Source organism: Dunckerocampus dactyliophorus, chromosome 4, assembly GCF_027744805.1.
Source record: "Dunckerocampus dactyliophorus isolate RoL2022-P2 chromosome 4, RoL_Ddac_1.1, whole genome shotgun sequence".
Classification (NCBI taxonomy): domain Eukaryota; kingdom Metazoa; phylum Chordata; class Actinopteri; order Syngnathiformes; family Syngnathidae; genus Dunckerocampus; species Dunckerocampus dactyliophorus.
The window spans coordinates 32,536,954-32,556,141 of NC_072822.1; the positions used below are offsets into that span (position 1 = coordinate 32,536,954).

Consider the following 19,188-nt stretch of genomic DNA (forward strand, 5'->3'; position numbering starts at 1 on the left):
ACCGGGTTGTGGCGCCCCTGAGACGGTGAGGCATCTCCTCTGGGAGTGCAGTGCTGCCAGAGACCTGTGGGCGACAGCCGGCGACCTAAATTTCCCGGACTTGCCAGCAAGGGAGGTCCTAAACGCACAGCTCGTGCTCTATGGGGCGAGCCACCAGAAGTTAAACTGCAAGGAGTTTGAAAAGCAGTGGCTCGCCCTCGCCGCCATCAAAGACGCCATCTGGACCTCCCGCAACTTGCTGGTAAGGAGGCACAGACAGACCCCCCCCGTGGCTGTGATCCGAATGGCTGCAGCGACTCTGACAGCTGCAAGCGGCGGGCCAAGGACACAGTCACAAAGAAGAGTCGTCTGTGCCCACCCGGAGGTGGCACCCGGAGCTTCACAGCAAAGGTCTCGGCAGCGACGGCCTGGCTCTCCGGGAGAGGAAGGAGGGAGAAATGAAGAAGGATGAGGGCCTCGGGACGTCCTGGCAGCGTCCTGGAGAATTACTGTCTGGGAGAGTGGGGTGAACTCACTATTGATCAGGACTCACTGCACTCCTGTGCAACAGACGACACTGAAGCTTATTATGACTTTTTAAAATGGTCTGTACAAATTTTACACATTTTGCTGCCTGCAACACTTTTAATTTTACAGAATTTTTACTGATTTTATTTTTACTTAAATTATTGGTGTTGTAAATAATTGAATTTTAAAAGGCATCTTTAAAAAAATGTTTTGAAATGTAGTAAATTTTTTGTAACAGTGACAATAAACACGTTAAAAAAAAAAAAAAAAAATCTGTTCTTATCAGTTTAATATCTGATATGTCTCCTATCTGGGGACCAAATATTAAATTGCTTTTTGGGACAGGGAGCTGAGCTCGGGGCTTGCGCCGTCCGCTCCACGCATCGACCTGGTATTGCAGTATCTCCGGGAGCGGTGCACTTCTCCTTCTCATGTTGACAGCAAAGGCAGCTTCACGCAGGTCGTTTGACAGCATCCGGCATGTTTTGCCCGATACCGTGCGATGCTCACCAAAGACCAATGAAAGTGTTTACGTTTGGTGCCACCCGAGCAGGTGGCGGTACGCTGTGGAAAATATGCCCTGCGACAGTGTCTGCGCCCTCCGTGGACCCTCTTTGCCTTCCCAGCAGCATCAACACCTTACAAAGGGAGCACAATGCATAAAGCAGCGTGTTTTCCGGCCATGCCTCCTGCACTCTTCCACCGGCTCCTGATACTCGGGTCTCTTGCGCACTTCCCAGGGGCCAGCGGGTGTCGCAGTGATCGACAGCTGGGTGGAATCTGACAAAATGGTCTCGTCTGGTGGAAGCCTTCCGAGTTTCCTCGACAAACCAACCAAGTAAGGGACCGCGGCTTTCCGCCCTCTGTTTTGCTTCTCGCGGTCAGGTGTCGTGGCCCTTCCTTTGCTGGATTTGACATAGAGCCACTTTGGGATAGCCACAGGTGGTTAGAGCCTGTAAAATGCGTGTCTGCTCCTTCGGTTAGGGCTATTTTCTGCTCTGTTGTTTGCGGCTCTGACAGCTCCTAGCTTGGGTTCCAGTGTGCGAAGGCGGTACAAGTGTAGGAACGGGCCAGCGCGGGTAGGTTTACCGTAGACCTCAATGTTGAGGCTTCCATCCATCCCCGGCCGCACTTCACAGTCCGAAGATTGGCAAACCCGCGTGTCATCCACACATCGGAAGCAGTGGCTGTCTTTAGTTCCTGTGCAGGATCCCCGTAGTTTTCTTTCCACGTCTTCCATGTACACGATAGCCACAATGGCTGAGAGCGGTGAGCCCACGGCAGAGCCATGTCTTGGCCTGTAGAAACACATACGGAATTGCAAGCATGTGCCCTTAAGGCACATTTGCAGGAAATCATATACTTGCTCTGGAGTGAGGTTGCTTGTGTCTTGGAGGCTGGAGTGCTACTGTTGCCCTTCTTCTGCCAGTGTCTATTGCTGCAGTGGTGGAGATAGGTGTAAACGGGGAGGTGATGTCGACTCATACCAGGGTCTCTTCCGGAGATAACCTGAGGGTCTGAATCTCATTAGTGAAGTCTGTGGAACTGTGGACATGGGGTGGGGTACTGCCAAGCAGTGGGGCCAGAATGGTGGCTGGGTATTTGGCAATACTGACCGTGGAAGAGTCGAATCTGCTGGCAACAGGCCTGAGTGGACCTCCCGCCTTGTGAATTTTGGGCAGTCCGTAAATGCAAGGTGTGACTTCTCCGGGATGCAGGCGGTAGGTAGCACGTGTGACACTCTACACCGTCCTCTTTTTTCCCGGCCTCTGAAGACATTCCGTGATCTTCTTGTATTCACCGGTGGGATTGCTCTTCGGTCGTTCGTGTTCAGTGTCGTCACCGAGCAGAGCCGTTAGGTTGGCCTTGCGAGCTGCGGTTTTGAGGATGACTCTGCATCTTCCCTTGTCTCCTGGTAAGCTCGCCGTGTCATGGTTCTTCTTCAAGGGTCTCGCTGCTTTCCTTACTTTCCTTCCTTCCTCCAAGACAGGAAGATCGGAAGCAGTTACCATGGCGCTGGGAAGGCTGCTGACGAGAACGACAGCAATTTGATCTGCTTCGGCTTCAGGTCGATGGTTGTTTCCGACGACCGAATTGGTTGCTGTGTTGAGGTCCACTGTGGGGAGCGGTTCCGGTGTGCCGGTAAAGTTGAGTTCACTTGGCCGACACAGCTTTCTCTGTCCGGGTGAGAATGCTACTGGAGAAATTCTTATTTCACTTTTCCCGCCTGAGTGCAGGCGAGCCTTATTGCTGGGTGGTTGTCATCCGTGGTCGTACAGACCTTCCCAGTAGGCGTTGGAAGTTCTGGGCTCGTCATTCCCCGCTCTTGCGCAAACGGGGATGTGGCCGCAAGCCCAGAAGCTTTGCGCAAGACTGCACCTGCAAGTTGTTTTAAACACGCCATTAGGGGAGAGCGCGAACGCAGTCCCCCACTATCACAAATTATGCAGTCGAGATTCCCGCATTTGGGGAATTCGCAGGGGTCAGCTCAACCCATGTGCAATGGCTGAGCCTCGCCCTGGGTGTATGCTTTTGTGGCATAGGATTCTGCCAGTCATTTGGAGGATATTCTTGGCACTTTACAGTGCATTATAACTTTATTGTTTTCACAGTATCTAAAGGTAAGTCAAACTGTTCTTTCTCTAATTGTTTTTTAAATTATTTATCTGTTGTTTTAATTTTATTTATTGCACATCATGTTGGCTAGCCATGCTGGTATACGGAGGCACCACAGCGTGCGTTTTACTCTCAAGCAAGTGGATGGTGAACAACTTGGAATGTCCAGACTGGACTTTTCCCGGAAAATCATCCAACAGACCCTTAAATTCAAACCAGAAGATTTAAATTGCATTTTGACACTGCCTTTTCACAAAGGTTTTGATGTAAGTTTTCAGTCTGCTGCAACTCTGAGAGATTTTTGGCAAAGGTATGAAGATGCTAAACTCCAGTTGTCTGTGTTCAAAGTGGAAAAACTGACTGACAATGCTGCTAAAACTGTTATTGTTCGAATGTTTAATGAGACAGTGACCGCAGACGACATTTGCTTTTGGCTGGGAAGATATTGCACAGTTAAAGGCCAGGCTATGAAGGTGAGAGACGAAGACGGCATCTGGAATTGTGCCTGGAGGGTCCCCATCCAACAATGGCAGGACCCTCAGGGCTTCCAGGGCCTGAAACATCTTCCATCGATGATAGTTCTGGGAGAAAACCGAGGCTACATACACTACCAGGGTCAGCCCAAGCTCTGCCGCAAGTGTGGTGAGCACGGGCACCAGGCAGAGGAATGTCAGCAGACTGTGTGTCGTAAATGTAGAGAAATTGGTCACACTTTTGATCAATGTACCAATGGCAGAAGGTGCAACCTCTGTGGAGATTCAAATCTCTTCAGAGACTGCCCAAAATCATTTGCCAACAAGCTGAAGGCTGGAAAAGGAAAACAAAATGAGGAAATAGGAGAGGAAAATGTGAGGGCCCAAAAGTCCTCTGAAACTGTTGAAAATTCAAATCTCCCGCCAAAACCTGTGATCACTCACAAGAAATTTCTTAGTCACTGTTTAATTTTAAGCTGTTTATTTTTTTATTTTTTAGGTCCTTTAAGTTCTTGTTTAAAAAAAAATAAATCATACTTGTGACTCTCACCTTCTCTTCCATCAATGTGAGAAGTGTGAAGTTGAAAGTTAGAGCTCAGAGTGTTTTATCCTTCCTTCAGTTCTTTTAAGTCAGATGTGTTTTTACTGCAAGAATGTGGTTTACCCTCTTTTAAAAAACTCCAAACAGTGGGGGGAGATGTGGCCACAAACATCCCTATGGAGTGGGTCAAATGAGAACAAAAATGACGGAGTAGCCATTTAATTAACAACCCCCACGTTACGGTGAAGGGGAGCACCGTGGTGAGAGAGGGACGAGCACTATCGGCACACTTGACTTTTATGAGACAGGATTTTAACCTCTTAAATATTTATGGTTTTAACGAAAAAAATGAAAGGTATGATTTTTTAGAAAACTTGCAGTTCCACATGTTAGGCCGGGTACCAATAGTGGGGGATTTTAATTGCATTTTAAGCAGGAAAGACAGAAGGGGGCAGGGGAAGATTTTAAAGTCGATACAACATTGGTTTTATTACAGGGCATGAGTAGGGATTTCAAACGGCACGATTGTTATAAAGCCATGCATCCTAGTGAGGAGGGCTTCACCTGGTTCAGTGGTGACAGCACCAGAGCCTCTCGCATAGATTACATATTCACACGGGATTGGCCACCTACTGATGCTAGATTGACTCTTTTCTTCTCTGATCACCTGATTCTCTCCTGCACTCTTTCACTCCCTCGGGTGTGGTAGTGGGAAGAGGTCTGTGGAAACTGATCTGCTCCCCGCTGGAAGATCAAGACTTGGTCAGTCACTACAGGGAGCGGTTCAAGGACTGGCAGACCCTTCAAGACTTGCATGTTTCACGAGCACAGTAGTGGGAAATGGTGAAGTTAAGGACTCTGAGTCGGTGAGGTACCTCCTCTGGGAGTGCAGTGCTGCCAGTGATCTGTGGGCGACTTTGATTGTAATTTTTGTCTCAGGGTATTTACTGGTTTGAAATGTCAAATTGAAGAGAGTAGGGAAACAAACCCAAAAGCCCACAGAAGCCAAAAGGAGAGGAGTGGTAGTCCCTTATGTAGCTGGGGTCTCCGAAAAACTCCAGAGGATCTTATGGCAACACAAAATTCCTACCTATTTCAAACCAGTAAATACCCTGAGACAAAAATTAGTGCATCCTAAAGACAAGGCTCCAAACCAAAAACAGAGCAATGTGGTCTATTCCATCCACTGTAAAGATGAGGAATGCAAAGAGCACTACATTGGGGAAACTAAGCAAATGCTCCAAAAAAGGCTTTATCAACATCGCAGGGACTATTCTAGTGGGCCTCAATCAGCAGTACATCTACACCTTAAAGCAACCAATCACTCTTTTGAGGAAAACGAGGTAAAGATTTTGGCCAAAGAAAACAGATGGTTTGAAAGAGGAGTAAAGGAAGCTATTTTTGTCAAACAACAGAACCCATCATTGAATCGGAATGGTGGTTTGAGGTTTAATTTGGACCCTGTGTTCAGCAGGTTACTGAGAAAACCCACAGCTCTTAGTCTTGCAAATGAGGTGGAGCCAGGGCCGAGCCAGAAAAATAGATGCTCACGAGCCAGTATCAGAGTCGTTCATACCGAACTCAGGGAGCGACACTTCCCTTTTATCGGAGGTGCAAATGGCAGGAGAGGATTAGACCACAACTCCGCCCAGGCTTAGTGTAAGGAACCAATAGGAGGAGGGTGTTGGCACACCAATTCCGCCCACTCTTACTGTATTTAAGGCCTAAGCTACCAGCACTTATTAGTTCGCTGACGAAGCTCTTCGGATGAGGAGCGAAACATCCGACACCTTCTTCACAGAAGTACAGATGACGTCTCAAGAAGCCTTTCCCTTGATGATAAAATATACACTTCATATTTGATAGAGTTATTGAATGAATTAAATTTTTCTACTTTTTCTACTTTACATAGTCCAAATTGCCTGCAGTTGATGTATTCAGCTGTATATGTGAAGTATGTGACATTATGTACATTGTTTATGTTCATGATTTTGTAGATTTGAGCTTCAAATATTTGCACGTTTTTATTTTTCATTTGCATGATTTCATGGACTTGATCAAGTTCATGCAGCACTTTTAATCGTTTATGGTTTCGTAATGTATTTCTTCAAATGTATTTTGTATGCTGCTTGGTAATACAATAAATGGTGATTTTAGATGTAACACTGTCGGAAAGAGCATGACAGGTGTTTTAACTGCATTCATTGTTGCATGTATCATTTCCCTCAACTGTGACATTTATATCTTTATGCAAAAGAAGGAAACAGTTTTTCATACTGCTGCTCAGCTTTTTATTGACTACATGTAGGACATATTTGTGCAACATAATGGATTCTTAGACATTTATTACTCAAGGTCTTCATGACGCTACAGGGCTGCATACATTATTACCCTACCTATGGACATATTCATTCTATTCAATCAGTAACAGTCATTCATTTCATCAATGTGTACACACACCAGAGGAGGCAAATAAATTGTACCCTGCAGTGTGCTTAGCCCCGCCCAGCACACACTTTGCAATTTCGGCTGAATAGGCTGCCTTGCATTTGCACTCTCATTTGCACTCTAATGTCTTAGCATATAATACCCGTAACATCAATTATTTATCATTACATTTCCATAGTTTTATATTGTTCTTCAAGAATGGTTTCCCTTCTTGTGTCATGTATTATTGTACACATAACCCAGGCCTATGCCACTCTCAATTACCACATCTCTACTCACATCTGATATGATCAATCAACAATACATACTGCATTTGATATTGATTGCATTAGTTAAATGTGGTATGTATGAATGTCAGAAAGACTGTTTGAAGTTTTTTTGCTTGCAATTATGTTCTGGTTGAACCCAATCATCGACAAGCTTTAGTGTGGTATGTGCTTGCTTTCTTATTTGAGAATCTTTTACCACAAACTGAGCAACCAAAGGGTTTTTTGCCTTTGTGTTTCTGCATGTGATGAGTCAAACGGTTTCTCTGAGAAAAGCTTTCACCACAAACTGAGAAACAAACAGGTCCTCCTGTGTGTGTTCTCGTGTGAGCTCCCATACTTGACTTTGTTGGGAATCTTTGACCACAAACAGAACAAGCAAAAGACTTTTCTTCTGTGTGTTTCCGCATGTGGTAAGTCAAACTGCTTTTGTAAGGATAGCTTTTGCCACAAACTGAGCAACTAAAGGACTTTTCTCCTGTGTGAATTCTCATATGTGAAAACGCCTTCTGAGTGAATCTTTGCCCACAAACCAAACAAACAAAAGGTTTTTCTCCCGTGTGTTTCCGCATGTGAGCTACCATATTTGACTTTGTTGGGAATTTTTGACCACAAACAGAGCAAGCAAAGGGTTTTTCTCCAGAGTGTTTCAGCATGTGATAAGTTAAACTGTTTTTGTAAGAATAGTTTTTGCCACAAACTGAGCAACTAAAGGGTTTTTCTCCTGTGTGCTTTCTCATGTGTAATATCATTTTATGCTTGTGGGTGAATTTTTGCCCACAAACTGAACAAACAAAAGGTTTTTCTCCTGTGTGTTTCCGCATGTGATAAGTCAAACTGGGTTTGTAAGAATAGTTTTTACCGCAAACTGAGCAACTGAAGGGCTTTTCTCCTGTGTGAATTCTCATATGTGACAACATTAAAGACTTTTGAGTGAACCTTTGCCCACAAACTGAACAAACAAAAGGTTTTTCTCCCATGTGTTTCCGCATGTGAGCAACCATACTTGATTTTGTTGGGAATTTTGTCCCACAAACAGAACAAGCAAAACATTCTTCCCCTGTGTGTTTCCGCATGTGGTATGTCAAACTGTTTCTGTAAGTATATTTTTTGCCACAAACTGAGCAACTAAAGGGTTTTTCTCCTGTGTGCTGTCTCATGTGTAATACCATTTTTTGCTTATGGGCAAATCTTTGCCCACAAACTGAACAAACAAAAGGTTTTTCTCCTGTGTGGTTCCGCATGTGACAAGTCAAACTGGGTTTGCAAGAATATTTTTTACCACATACTGAGCAACTGAAAGGCTTTTCTCCTGTGTGTGTTGTCATGTGAGCTACCATACCTGACTTGGTTGGGAATCTTTGACTGCAAACAGAACAACCAAAACGTTTTTGTCCTGTGTGTTTCAGCATGTGATAAGTCAAACTTTTCCTGAAAGAATAGCTGTTACCACAAATTGAGCAACTAAAGGGTTTTTCTCCTGTGTGCCTTCTCATGTGTGATACCATATGTTCCTTTCGGGAAAATCTTCGACCACAAACAGAACAACATACTTTTTCTCCTGTGTGAATCCGCATGTGTTGAGTCAAATTACTCTTCCAAGAAAAGCTTTTTGCACAAACTGAGCAACTAAATGTTTTTTCTCCTGTGTGTATCCGCATGTGTTGAGTCAAAGTAGACTTAGCAGTAAAGGTTTTAGCACAAACTGAGCAAGTAAACTGCTTTTCTCCTGTGTGAGTCACCATGTGTTTCTTCAAATCAGACTTAAAATAAAAGTTCTTAACACAAACAGAACAACTAAAAGGTTTTTCTCTTATGTGTGTATGCTCCGCCCCTCTGTTCTCCGCACTTGGATTGTGATGAAGCTGTGCGGACTCATGTGGTTTGTCTTCATGGTCTTTAGTCTTCATAGAGACACCAGTTAGTGAGACAACAGTCAGTGGCAACAAGATGAGATTAGCACCGTCCAGCCCAAGAAGACACACTCTCTCCTGAGTGGTCCCGAGTTCCTTCTCTTCCTCCTCTTTAACATGGGCAGGCTGTGGATGTTCCTGCTTCAAAGTGGAGCTCCCCCCGTGCGGCTGAGGGAGGCGTTGTTTTTGATGATCAATCAACAAACAACGTGAGGACTCAGGTGGTTTGTATTCATGGTCTTCAGTCTTCACAGAGACAACAGCCAGTGGCAACTTGGTGGGATCAGCCCCCTCCTGCCGTAGAAGATGCTCTCCCTCCTGTGTGGTCCAAAGTTCCTCCTCTTCCTCTTTAACATGGGGAGGCTCCGGATACTCCTGTTTCAAAATGCCCTGTGGCTGAATGGGACGATCTTCTTGATGGCCATTCAGCTGTTGGATGTCTGCAGGACACAAACACACTTTAGCTAAGACATGATCTTTGAGATGTTTCTCCTGGAACTCGTTACACACTTTCTTTTATGTATTGTACTGTATGTGTGTGTAGTGTTTCATGGACATTAACTGAGTGTCTTGACCGAATGATGGATGACTGTTTACATGACTTGGCTTAGCCTGGGAGAAGTGGAGCTCGAATCACAAAAAAACATAAAATATTTCTTTCGATCTGCGTTTGGATACTACAAACCTAACCCTACATTTGTGCTCTTCATGTGCCTTAAATCTTGTGGACAGCAGTCATAATTGTGACGCCACGTTATATATTTTAAACCACAATTTTTTTATTTTTTTTATTTTAACAAATAAAATAAAACAATCTGAAGTTGTTGTTTTTAAATTAGCTAGTATATTATTTTGTTTTAATATGGTCCAAAATAGTACAGGCACAACATCACGATTAATCATTAAAAAGTTTTTTGAAAATTCTACGTAAAAATAACACAAACACACAATGCACAGGTACATAAAAGAACGGAAACTAGAGAGTGTGTGATGCTGCAGGCATTTAAACATGCACTAACCTGGGTGCAGAATATCAAACCAACAACTTGTAAAACATTTGTCAATGAAAGGGCCAAATGTTAGCTGGATATTTGAATTACCATATTAGCAATAGCATACTTTGTTTGCTGCCTCAATGTTGGTGTTAGCTATTTTTATGACACCCTTATTTTGTTATTGCAAACAACATACAATGCTCTTATTTTGAAGGCCAGAAGTGTTTTGTGTGGGTTGAGGTCTCTTGACTGTTGCTAAAAGAGAGAAGCTGTGCACATGCATAAACTTGCCTGCTGCAGCCATAGCTCCTGTTTAGGCCTGTCACAACAAATCGACTAATCCAACCAGAAAAAAAAACAGGTCGATAATTATGACACCCTCGATTCATTGAAATGTGTATTTATGTATGTGTTTCATCTGCTCGTCTCTCTGTGCCACACAGGCTGGACGACAAGAGGGTTCACTCTGCATCTGTCTGTTCGCATTGGTTCTATGGTGGAATGAACGGAGAGAGTGGGACCTCATGTCATTCAGCCTCTTTGTGGAGGCGGGGCTACAGGTGAGTGGAGTACAAAGGGTTCAGCAGTTAGCTTCGTGAGGCAGCATATGCTAACATGAATGAAGGCGCAGAAGCGATGGTTTCTGAGGCGGAGGCCACAGCCGACAGCCACAGCGTGGGAACATTTCAGTTTTAAAAAGAATGAACACAGTGAGCGCATGAACACCAAGGACCGACACGGACAGTTTTCTCAACTGGGAAAAAAAATGACCGATGTAGGTGCCTCAGGCAGTGGAGCCTTCGTCCCGACAGTCAACATTTACTGAGGCATTTGGTCTGCAAATACAAACAAAACAGTGCAAAATGACACAAACAGCTTCACTGGCTACATTGCAAAAACACACATACAGGCAACTTCAGGGTCAAGCTAATGTCTCACACAGGTACACCTTACACTATAGTTGAGTACCATCTAGTGGTTCAAATGAGAGTACACTTCTCATGACAAATAATGAAAAAATGGTGTAAAATAAATGTAGGTAAAATCGATTGTCAACGGCAATTTGTAGCACAATTATCGACCAGTAAAATTTGTTATCGTGTCAGGCGTACTCCCGTCTTTTATTTACACCGAGCTTCCACGACATCAGCGAGCATCCTGAAACCCTCGGTTACATTGGCATGAGACAGATGTGTTTTACTTTATGACTTGCTTGATTCTGACGTAGCACATCAAAAACAGGGCACTCTGCTATTTCTACACCACCAATCCGGAGGTGTTGGTCGTGCACCCTCCTTCACACGATATCATTGCATTGAGCCAAGTGCTGTTTTTTATGAAGTTAAGCCATTTGTTGGTGTTTGTGGATAGTATCTCATGGTCGGTGGACTGGGCACCGAAACGAGGAAAGGAAAATAGAAAAATTGAACGATCCCTGGAGAACTGCAATGTTAGTTGCGGTTCCCATCAATGCTTGAGACTCGATGCCCATACCTAATGCTAATTCTCAAAATCCGACCATAGCAGATACTGTTTTTTGAGGTTGGATAATTGGGGCATGTCCTGTCATGTTCTTCGAACCATCTCTGATGAGCAGCGGCTGTTTTGCTCTTCTATTTCTTCATTTGTCTTTCACATTCTTTGTTGTCTGACTTTAACTCCGCTGCCTTCGTCAGGCTAACAATCATGGCGGTTCTGTGTTTATCCTTATCAGTATGGGCGGCTAACTTTCACTATAATCAACTCTATTTTCAGGATTTAAGAAGAAACTTAAACTCGCTCACCGTGACCTGCGCTTTTGGGCTTTTTCTCCGTTGATGATGTGCTAGGAGTTGGTGGCGCTGAGTCTCTTCCGCCTTCTCTTTGACTGGACGTCGCCATCTTAGCATAGCAGTGGTTCATCTTCTATCACGTCTTCAATTTTCACTTGAGACAGCACTCCATTGCTCCACACTCAACTTCCATTACATGTGCTTTAGAAAAGACTATTACTATAAGATTATTACTATATTTGCTGTGACTCTATATCAACATTTAATCGTAAGTTTGAAACTTCTATCCGAACTCCGGAAAGCCACCGCCGCCTATCAGTGCACCGTCTCCTTCTTCTTCTTTTGGATTAACGGCGGGTTGCAACCATGACTGTAAATGTGCATACCGCCACCTACTGTATCTCAGTATGTACTTTACATTAATAAAAAAAACAACCAAAAAAACAACCTCGATTCTATTTCAGCGGTGTTCAAAGTGCACCCGGGGGCCAACTACGCTGCTCAGTTGTATTTTTAATGGCCTAAAAATATAATTTAACAAGAAAAGAAAGAAACACAAAACAACAACAGCAAAAACGGAAAAACGAGTAAAAGAAAAAAGGAATGTAATGAGAAAAAGTCGGACTTTTATGAGAATAATATCATAATATTATGCGTAAAAATAATGTCATTTTAATAACATAGAGTTGAAATATGAAAGATTTTTTTAAGTCATAAAATTATGAAATGCACTGTTAGGCAAAGTGTGAGAGCCATAGCTAATTTTAAGCCGGAGCTGCTAGAAGATAGCTAGGTAGCAAGCCGTACTTCCAAGCCCTCCATGAAGCTTCGCTGGACGTTGTATTTCACATTTTCCAGTTCCAACAATGTTTTACCTTTGATTTTAGCATAAATTGTGTGTCTTGTTGCTCACTGAAAACACGAACGTGTCCATACTCGGCTCCACTTGACCAGGACGACAGCTGATTAGCAAACCCCGAAAAAGGCGGCTTCTCAGGGTTTCTTTGACTTTTTGCCTCGTATGATGGACTATCTTTATAATAGTGTTTTCCGAAATACATATTTGAATGATTTGAATTTGAATTTTGTGAGGTACCCTGAGATTCCCAACCCAACTTGATACTTGATGCGGCCCAGCCTCACCCAGACTCTACCTCCACTGGCGTCCAGTGAAATTGGGTTTGAGACCCCTGGGCTAGTGCATCTATACTGCTACACCAGCTTTACACTGACTTATGAAAACTTCAGAAAAAAGTTGCATTGCTATAGTATTATCCCTTGAAGTAACAGTGGTGTGAAAAAGTGTTTGCCCCCTTACTGATTTCTTTTTTTTTTTTGCATGTTTGCCACACTTAAATGTTTTAGATCAACAAACAAATTTAAATATTAGTCAATGACAACACAACTGAACACAAAATGCAAAACATAACTCGTATATCAGTCTGGAAAAGGTTATAAAGCCATGCGTCTGTGTAGGCTCTCAGTCATACAGGAGTTGTCCATCGAGGAAAAGGCTTCTTGAGACGTCATCTGTACTTCTGTGAAGAAGGTGTCGGACGTTTCGCTCCTCATCCGAAGAGCTTCGTCAGCTTCACTGTACGAAGTACAGATGACGTCTCAAGAAGCCTTTCCCTCAATGTTATAAAGCCATTTATAAAGCCTTCCCAGGAGTGGCCGGCCAACCAAAATGACCCTAAGAGCGCAGCGACGACACATTCCAGAGGTCACAAAAGACCCCACGACAACATCCAAAGAACTGCAGGCCTCACTTGCCTCAGCTAAGGTCAGTGTTCATGACTTCACCATAAGAAAGACACTGGGCAAAAACAGCCTGCATGGCAGAGCTCCAAGACCAAAACCACCGCTGAACAAAAAGAACATTAAGGTTCGTCTTTTGCCAGAGGATATCTTGATGATCCTCAAAACCTTTGGTAAAATACTCTATGGTCTACAAGACAAAAGTTGAACTTTTTGGAAGGCGTGTGTCCCGTTACATCTGGGCTAAAAGTAACGCTGCATTTCAATATGGTGGCGGTAGTGTGATGGTCTGGGACTGATTTGCTGCTTCAGGACCTGGAAGGCTTGCTGTGATAAATACAACCAGGAATTCTGCTGTCTACCAAAAAATCCTGAAGGAGAATGTCCGGCCATCTGTTGATGACCTCAAGCTGAAACCAACTTGGGTTCTGCAGCAGGACAATGATCCAAAACACACCAGCAGGTCCACCTCTGAATGGCTGAAGAAAAACAAAATGAAGACTTTGGAGTGGCCTAGTCAAAGTCCTGACCTGAGGATGATCCTCCTACTGAGATGCTGTGGCATGACCTTAGAAAGGCTCTTCATGCTGGAAAACCCTCCAATGTGGCTGAATGACAACAATTCTGCAAAGAAGAGTCGGCCAACATTCCTCCCCAGCGCTGTAAGAGACTCATTGCAAACGCTTGATTGCAGTTGTTGCTGCTAAGGGGGGCCCAACCAGTTATTAGGTTTAGGGGGCAATCACTTTTTCACACAGGGCCATTTAGGCTTGGATTTTTTTTATCCCTTAATAATAAAAAGTTTCATTTAAAAACAGCATTTTGTGTTCAGTTGTGTTGTCATTGACTAATATTTACATTCCATCCCCCCCGCTTGTTCTGCAGGGTGCATATTTTACATGGAAAGCCACAACCATGGACTGTGTTAATGGAAAAACATTCCTTGAAAAAAGGTAAATTGCTTAATACTCAGGCATGTGCTTGATTTCCCTTTAAAAGGAGGGTGAATAGTCAATCCCAATCTGATTGGAATGATCAAATGGACTACAGAGAATCAAAACAACTCAATAGATGATTTTGAGCTCATGCCAACAAAAACAAAGTCAACAGCTGAAAAACACCATAGATGACATGGATCAGAACACGCGAATGAATGACGTGGTCGTGACGGGACTTCGAATCAAACCAAGGTCCTATGCCAGAGCAGTGGCGAATACTGAAGAACCAGACGAAATGGATGTCGCCTCAACAAAGCAACAAGTTGTTGATTTCTTGCAATCAAAGAATGTAGATGTAGACATCCAATCTATTGATACTTACCCACTACATACCCATTGTATGGTAGGAACCGTACTACACCCGTCATCATCGTCAAATTCACTAATAGGAAATACAAGGTTGCTCAGCTGAAACAGGGGAAGAAGCTAAAAGGAACAAATGTCTACATGAATGACCACCTGACCAAGCACAACGCTGAGATTGAAGAAAGCACGTGATCTGAGGAAGCAAGGAAAGATCCAAGGAACATGGAGCGCAAACTGCAAAATCTTCATCAAAGCAAATGGAGGACCAGAGGCCAGAGTTCTTGCTGTCAAAGACATCAAGGACCTAGAAAGATATTGAGGTCTCCCAACATGGAAGAAAACAGCTTTAATATGCTACAAGAAGATCTACAATTGGACACTTTTGACTTTACAGATCACAAACAATTGGATATGGAAAAAGATATTGATCCGGACTTTTTTTTCTCTCACATTACAAACGACTGCCGTTATTATACGGAGGAGCAATACAACAACAGTTTCATCAACGACGACAAGTTATCCATCATCCACATAAACAGCAGAAGCTTGAACACAAACTTTACTAATATTAAACAATATTTGAATCAATTCAAAGAACCTTTCAAAGTAATAGCAATTTCAGAAACTTGGATTAATGCTAACAAAGGAACGGACTTCGAGCTGGAAGGATATGAAATGACGTGTGCAAACAGGAACAATTCAAATGGAGGAGGTGTGGCCGTATATGTGGACAAACATCTGAACTACAAAATGGTAAAGAATATGTCATTCGTCATCGATAACATTTTAGAATGTATAACAATTGAAATCTGTAAAGAAAAAAGCAAAAATGTGTTAATAAGTTGTGTGTATAGAACTCCAAAGTCAAAGATTGCAATATTTGAGGATTGGATTAAGACAACGTTTACAGAAATAGATCAAAAAACTATTTTCATATGTGGAGACTTCAATTTCAATTGTATTTTGTCAAAGTAAACGTTCATAGACCACAGGTGTAAAGAAAGAGATGAGTGAAGGATTTAGATGAAAGAAGGTATGCATGCAATAACAGCAGGTAAACGAGTCAAGATACTAACTCCACTGCAAGATTAGGTTCGATATACAGTATGACACGATACATGATAATATATAACAACAACTCATTGAGAGGACATACTGTAGCACTTTATCACGCCCATGGAAACAAATCAAAGGATAGATGTTCCAAACACTCATCACGACCTGTGTAATATTGTAACAGGAGCATTTTTCCACCACAAATGACACCATCTTGGTTCAACCGGACATAGCAAACCTTTCCAAGCAGGCTGACAATAGTAAAATACTTTGATGATGATAATTTGGGAAAACACACCGAAAACAGTCAAAATAATGCTGACAGCTGACTTTTCTAACTTTTAAAAGTTACACCACTTGTTTAGCCACCGTGCCAAATATTCCGAGCCAGCCAAACATCGTATGTACAAAATGAGAAGTTGTTTGACATACTTATTGCATGCGGTATTAGACAAATACGGTATAAACGGTAGGTATACATGTATAATATCTTTACTTGTCACATTACAACATTCCGCTTTCATTCATTTGCACGTAGCATTAACAACAAGTACACGGTGGCAAATGCCAAGAACACAAATCAGAACACTGCGGTTTAACCACGGCTAAGGACAGAAGTGTTCAACATGAACTTCAGGACGGGCATTTGTCATTTCAGCAGAAAGCAGAGCTTGGTCATGGATCACCACCTGGTTTTAACAAGGCTACCTTCAGTGGTTTGGGATGAGATGGTGGAATTGTCTTAAAACAAGACCATAAGCCATGGAGGCACATGTAGGTACAGTATATGTCTGCAAAGGTAACAACAGTCAAGGTTAATGAGGCCATTGTCCCAGCCATGGGTATGTCCTTGGAGCATTTATTTCGAGAAAGCAATAGTTGTGTCCTTATAATGTTAGTAATGTCCTTATGGTCTCATCTGTCCATTTTGAGAAAACAACAGGCAGGACACTGCCCATGTCCACATAATATGCTTGGAGGAAAACAGTCAAAGGACCACATGAAAGGGGGCACAATTCCCATGATTTGAAACAATACAAAACTTTACCCAACCACATTTTTTTTACCAAAAGTATTCAAGATTGTGCAATTGTACAATAAAGCACAAAAAGTGTCATCTCATTCCACCCAGCCATATAAACATCCAACTTTCAAACAATGTACATATTATTAGAAAAATTGATAAACTGGTAAGAGTCCTCCTTAACGAAGCCTATTCAGGGTTTCTTTTTTTTTTTTAAAAAGGCAAAATACTGGTTTAGCATTTAAGAAAACATTGACCCTCAGAGCCATTTCATGATACATTAAAAGAATACGGTGCCAAATGAGGTCTTCTTCACGAGTGAGGGAAGGATGGAACTTGAGATCGACAGGTGGATTGGTGCGGCATCTGCAGTGATCCGGACTCGGCATCGGTCTGTTATGGTGAAGAGGGAGCTGAGGCAAAAGGCAAGCTTTCAATTTACCAGTTGATATACATTCCTACCCTCACTTATGGTCATGAGCGTTGGGTAGTGACTGAAAGAACAAGATAGCGGGCCCAAGCGGCCAGAATGAGTTTTCTCCGTAGGGTGGCTGGGCTCTCCCTTAGAGATAAGGTGAGAAGCACTGTCATCCGGGAGAAACTCCGATTAGAAGAGCTGCTCCTCCGCATTGAGAGGAGCAGGATGAGGTGGGTTTGGCATCTGGTCAGTATGCCTCCTGGACGCCTCCCTGGGGAGGTGCTCAGGGCACGGTCGACCAGCAGGAGGCCTCAGGGAAGACCCAGGACATGTTGGAGAGACAAAGTCTCTCAACTGGCCTGGGAATGCCTCGGGATCTGCCAGGAGGAGCTGGACAAAGTAGCTGGGGAGAGGGAAGTCTGGGCATCCCTGCTAAGGCTGTCCTCGTGACCCGAACTTGGATAAGCGGAAGAAAATGGATGGATGGATGGATGGATGGATGGATGGTGCCAAATGGCTAATTTAATCCATTATGTGGTAAACAAAGTGCATTTTCAACAAGTTCAGTTCAGTTATTGACAGTGCTTCATGATTTGAAATGTCTAAACTACCGTTTGACAGTCTTTGTAGACCAACAGACCAGACCAGTAGTTACGTTTAGTCATGATTTTTGCTGCTAATGGAGATACAACCAGTGTCTGCAGTACGTTGACACCTCAAACACTGCCAAAACACTGCTTGTTTTGGGCCAAGAGGCTCCCCTAGATGGAAACACATTCAAGTTTGGCACAGGTCAAACAGTTTGAACCGCCATGTTAAGGAAACAACAGCATTGAGCTTGTTGTAAAGCAGTTTTGCTGTGTAACCAACTATAGTGGGGAAGTTCCTTCAGCCCACACCGACGCGCCTCTTACGTTGAAAAAGAATGCCTTTGCTTATTAGCGTCATTATAAGTACTACCCCTCCCACTGATCTGTACTAATAAATCTGGATAGACCATTGGTCAATGACTTGTGAAGCCACGCGGCCACCATATTACCACTCACAAGAAACACTTCTCAGACAATGACTTATGTCAGAACTTGTGAGTTGTTAAGTGTGTTGTTAGTTTGTTAGCCACTCACACTAAACGCACAACAGGTGTGCTTGAGCTTAGTCATAAGGACTCGGGTATGATCATTTTTCAAAATTCACTCTATCATACCATACCTGAGTCATAACGGCTTTACATGGTGGGCCGTGGGGGATATGTAAACAAACAACCGCGACTAGACTACTAAATCATTTGCTGTTGCTTGCAAATATAAAAAAAAACGTTTCTTTTTTGGTTTACCCGAATTTCAAATGAACCCCCATATTGGAGACAATGTTTATATATTATTACATATTATATTACATATTATTCCTGTGGCTTTTGTTCAAATATATTTCTATATCAGAAAAGAGCTTATTTCTATTTCATAACACAAACAAAAAAAATCATCAAAATGTTAAATGATTTTAAAACTTGTCCAAAGTCACTCTCTTTTATGATTCATATTTTGTACAGACGAGAGCATAGTGAATTGTATGAAAGTAAGAATAAAAAGTAAAGGATCATGACCATGGATTTTAGTGGAAAAAAGGGATGGGATATGCAGTTCAAATGAAAATCTCTTTCTAGAGGAGTAAAACTATCATTGCTATAGGGGAGTGCTGAGCCAGGGTGCACAGTAGAATTTTGTCCCAAAGGCAATGAGAATTGGAAGGGGAAAAAGTACATTTAATATAGCCAAAAGATCGAGAATAACGTATCAAATGGTTTTTAAGGGACGAAGGTTGCGTTACTTGAAGGAATGGGAGAATCTCCCCGCTTTTTAATGTAAAATATAGATGTTCTGTTAGCCTCTTCATCTGCTTTGTACACTATGTACGCTGTGCCAATGTAGTCTGCTACGTACGACATGTGAGTGGTAAGATGGCCTCTCGTTCGTGCGCTGTGGCGTCAGGGGCTTGCACGGGCGCGTGCGAAGTATGACCTATCCTGATTTTTTTCGTACAGATCAGTGACTCCTCCCTGTCTACAGTGAGCGCAGCTTCTGATTGGTAGTATAATGC

The 19,188-nt window shown here is 42.9% G+C and overlaps 1 protein-coding gene, 1 non-coding gene and 1 pseudogene across 2 annotated transcripts; 1 reads left to right on the plus strand and 2 right to left on the minus strand.

The window, feature by feature from the left end:
- Positions 1 to 729: 729 nt before the first annotated feature.
- LOC129180645 (U2 spliceosomal RNA) lies at positions 730 to 932 on the plus strand (annotated as a pseudogene).
- Positions 933 to 2,911: 1,979 nt separating this feature from the next.
- LOC129180570 (U1 spliceosomal RNA) lies at positions 2,912 to 3,069 on the minus strand. The gene has a single exon (XR_008570198.1). It is a non-coding gene; the product is annotated as a U1 spliceosomal RNA (small nuclear RNA).
- A 3,369-nt stretch (positions 3,070 to 6,438) lies between these two features.
- LOC129180499 (zinc finger protein 260-like) lies at positions 6,439 to 11,858 on the minus strand. The gene is made up of 2 exons (XM_054775037.1): positions 11,544 to 11,858; positions 6,439 to 9,204 (listed from the first exon to the last, which is right to left on the minus strand). The coding sequence occupies exons 1-2, from the start codon at positions 11,659 to 11,661 to the stop codon at positions 6,995 to 6,997; spliced, it is 2,328 nt and encodes a 775-aa protein (XP_054631012.1). The 5' UTR covers positions 11,662 to 11,858; the 3' UTR covers positions 6,439 to 6,994.
- Between the last annotated feature and the right edge of the window lie 7,330 nt (positions 11,859 to 19,188).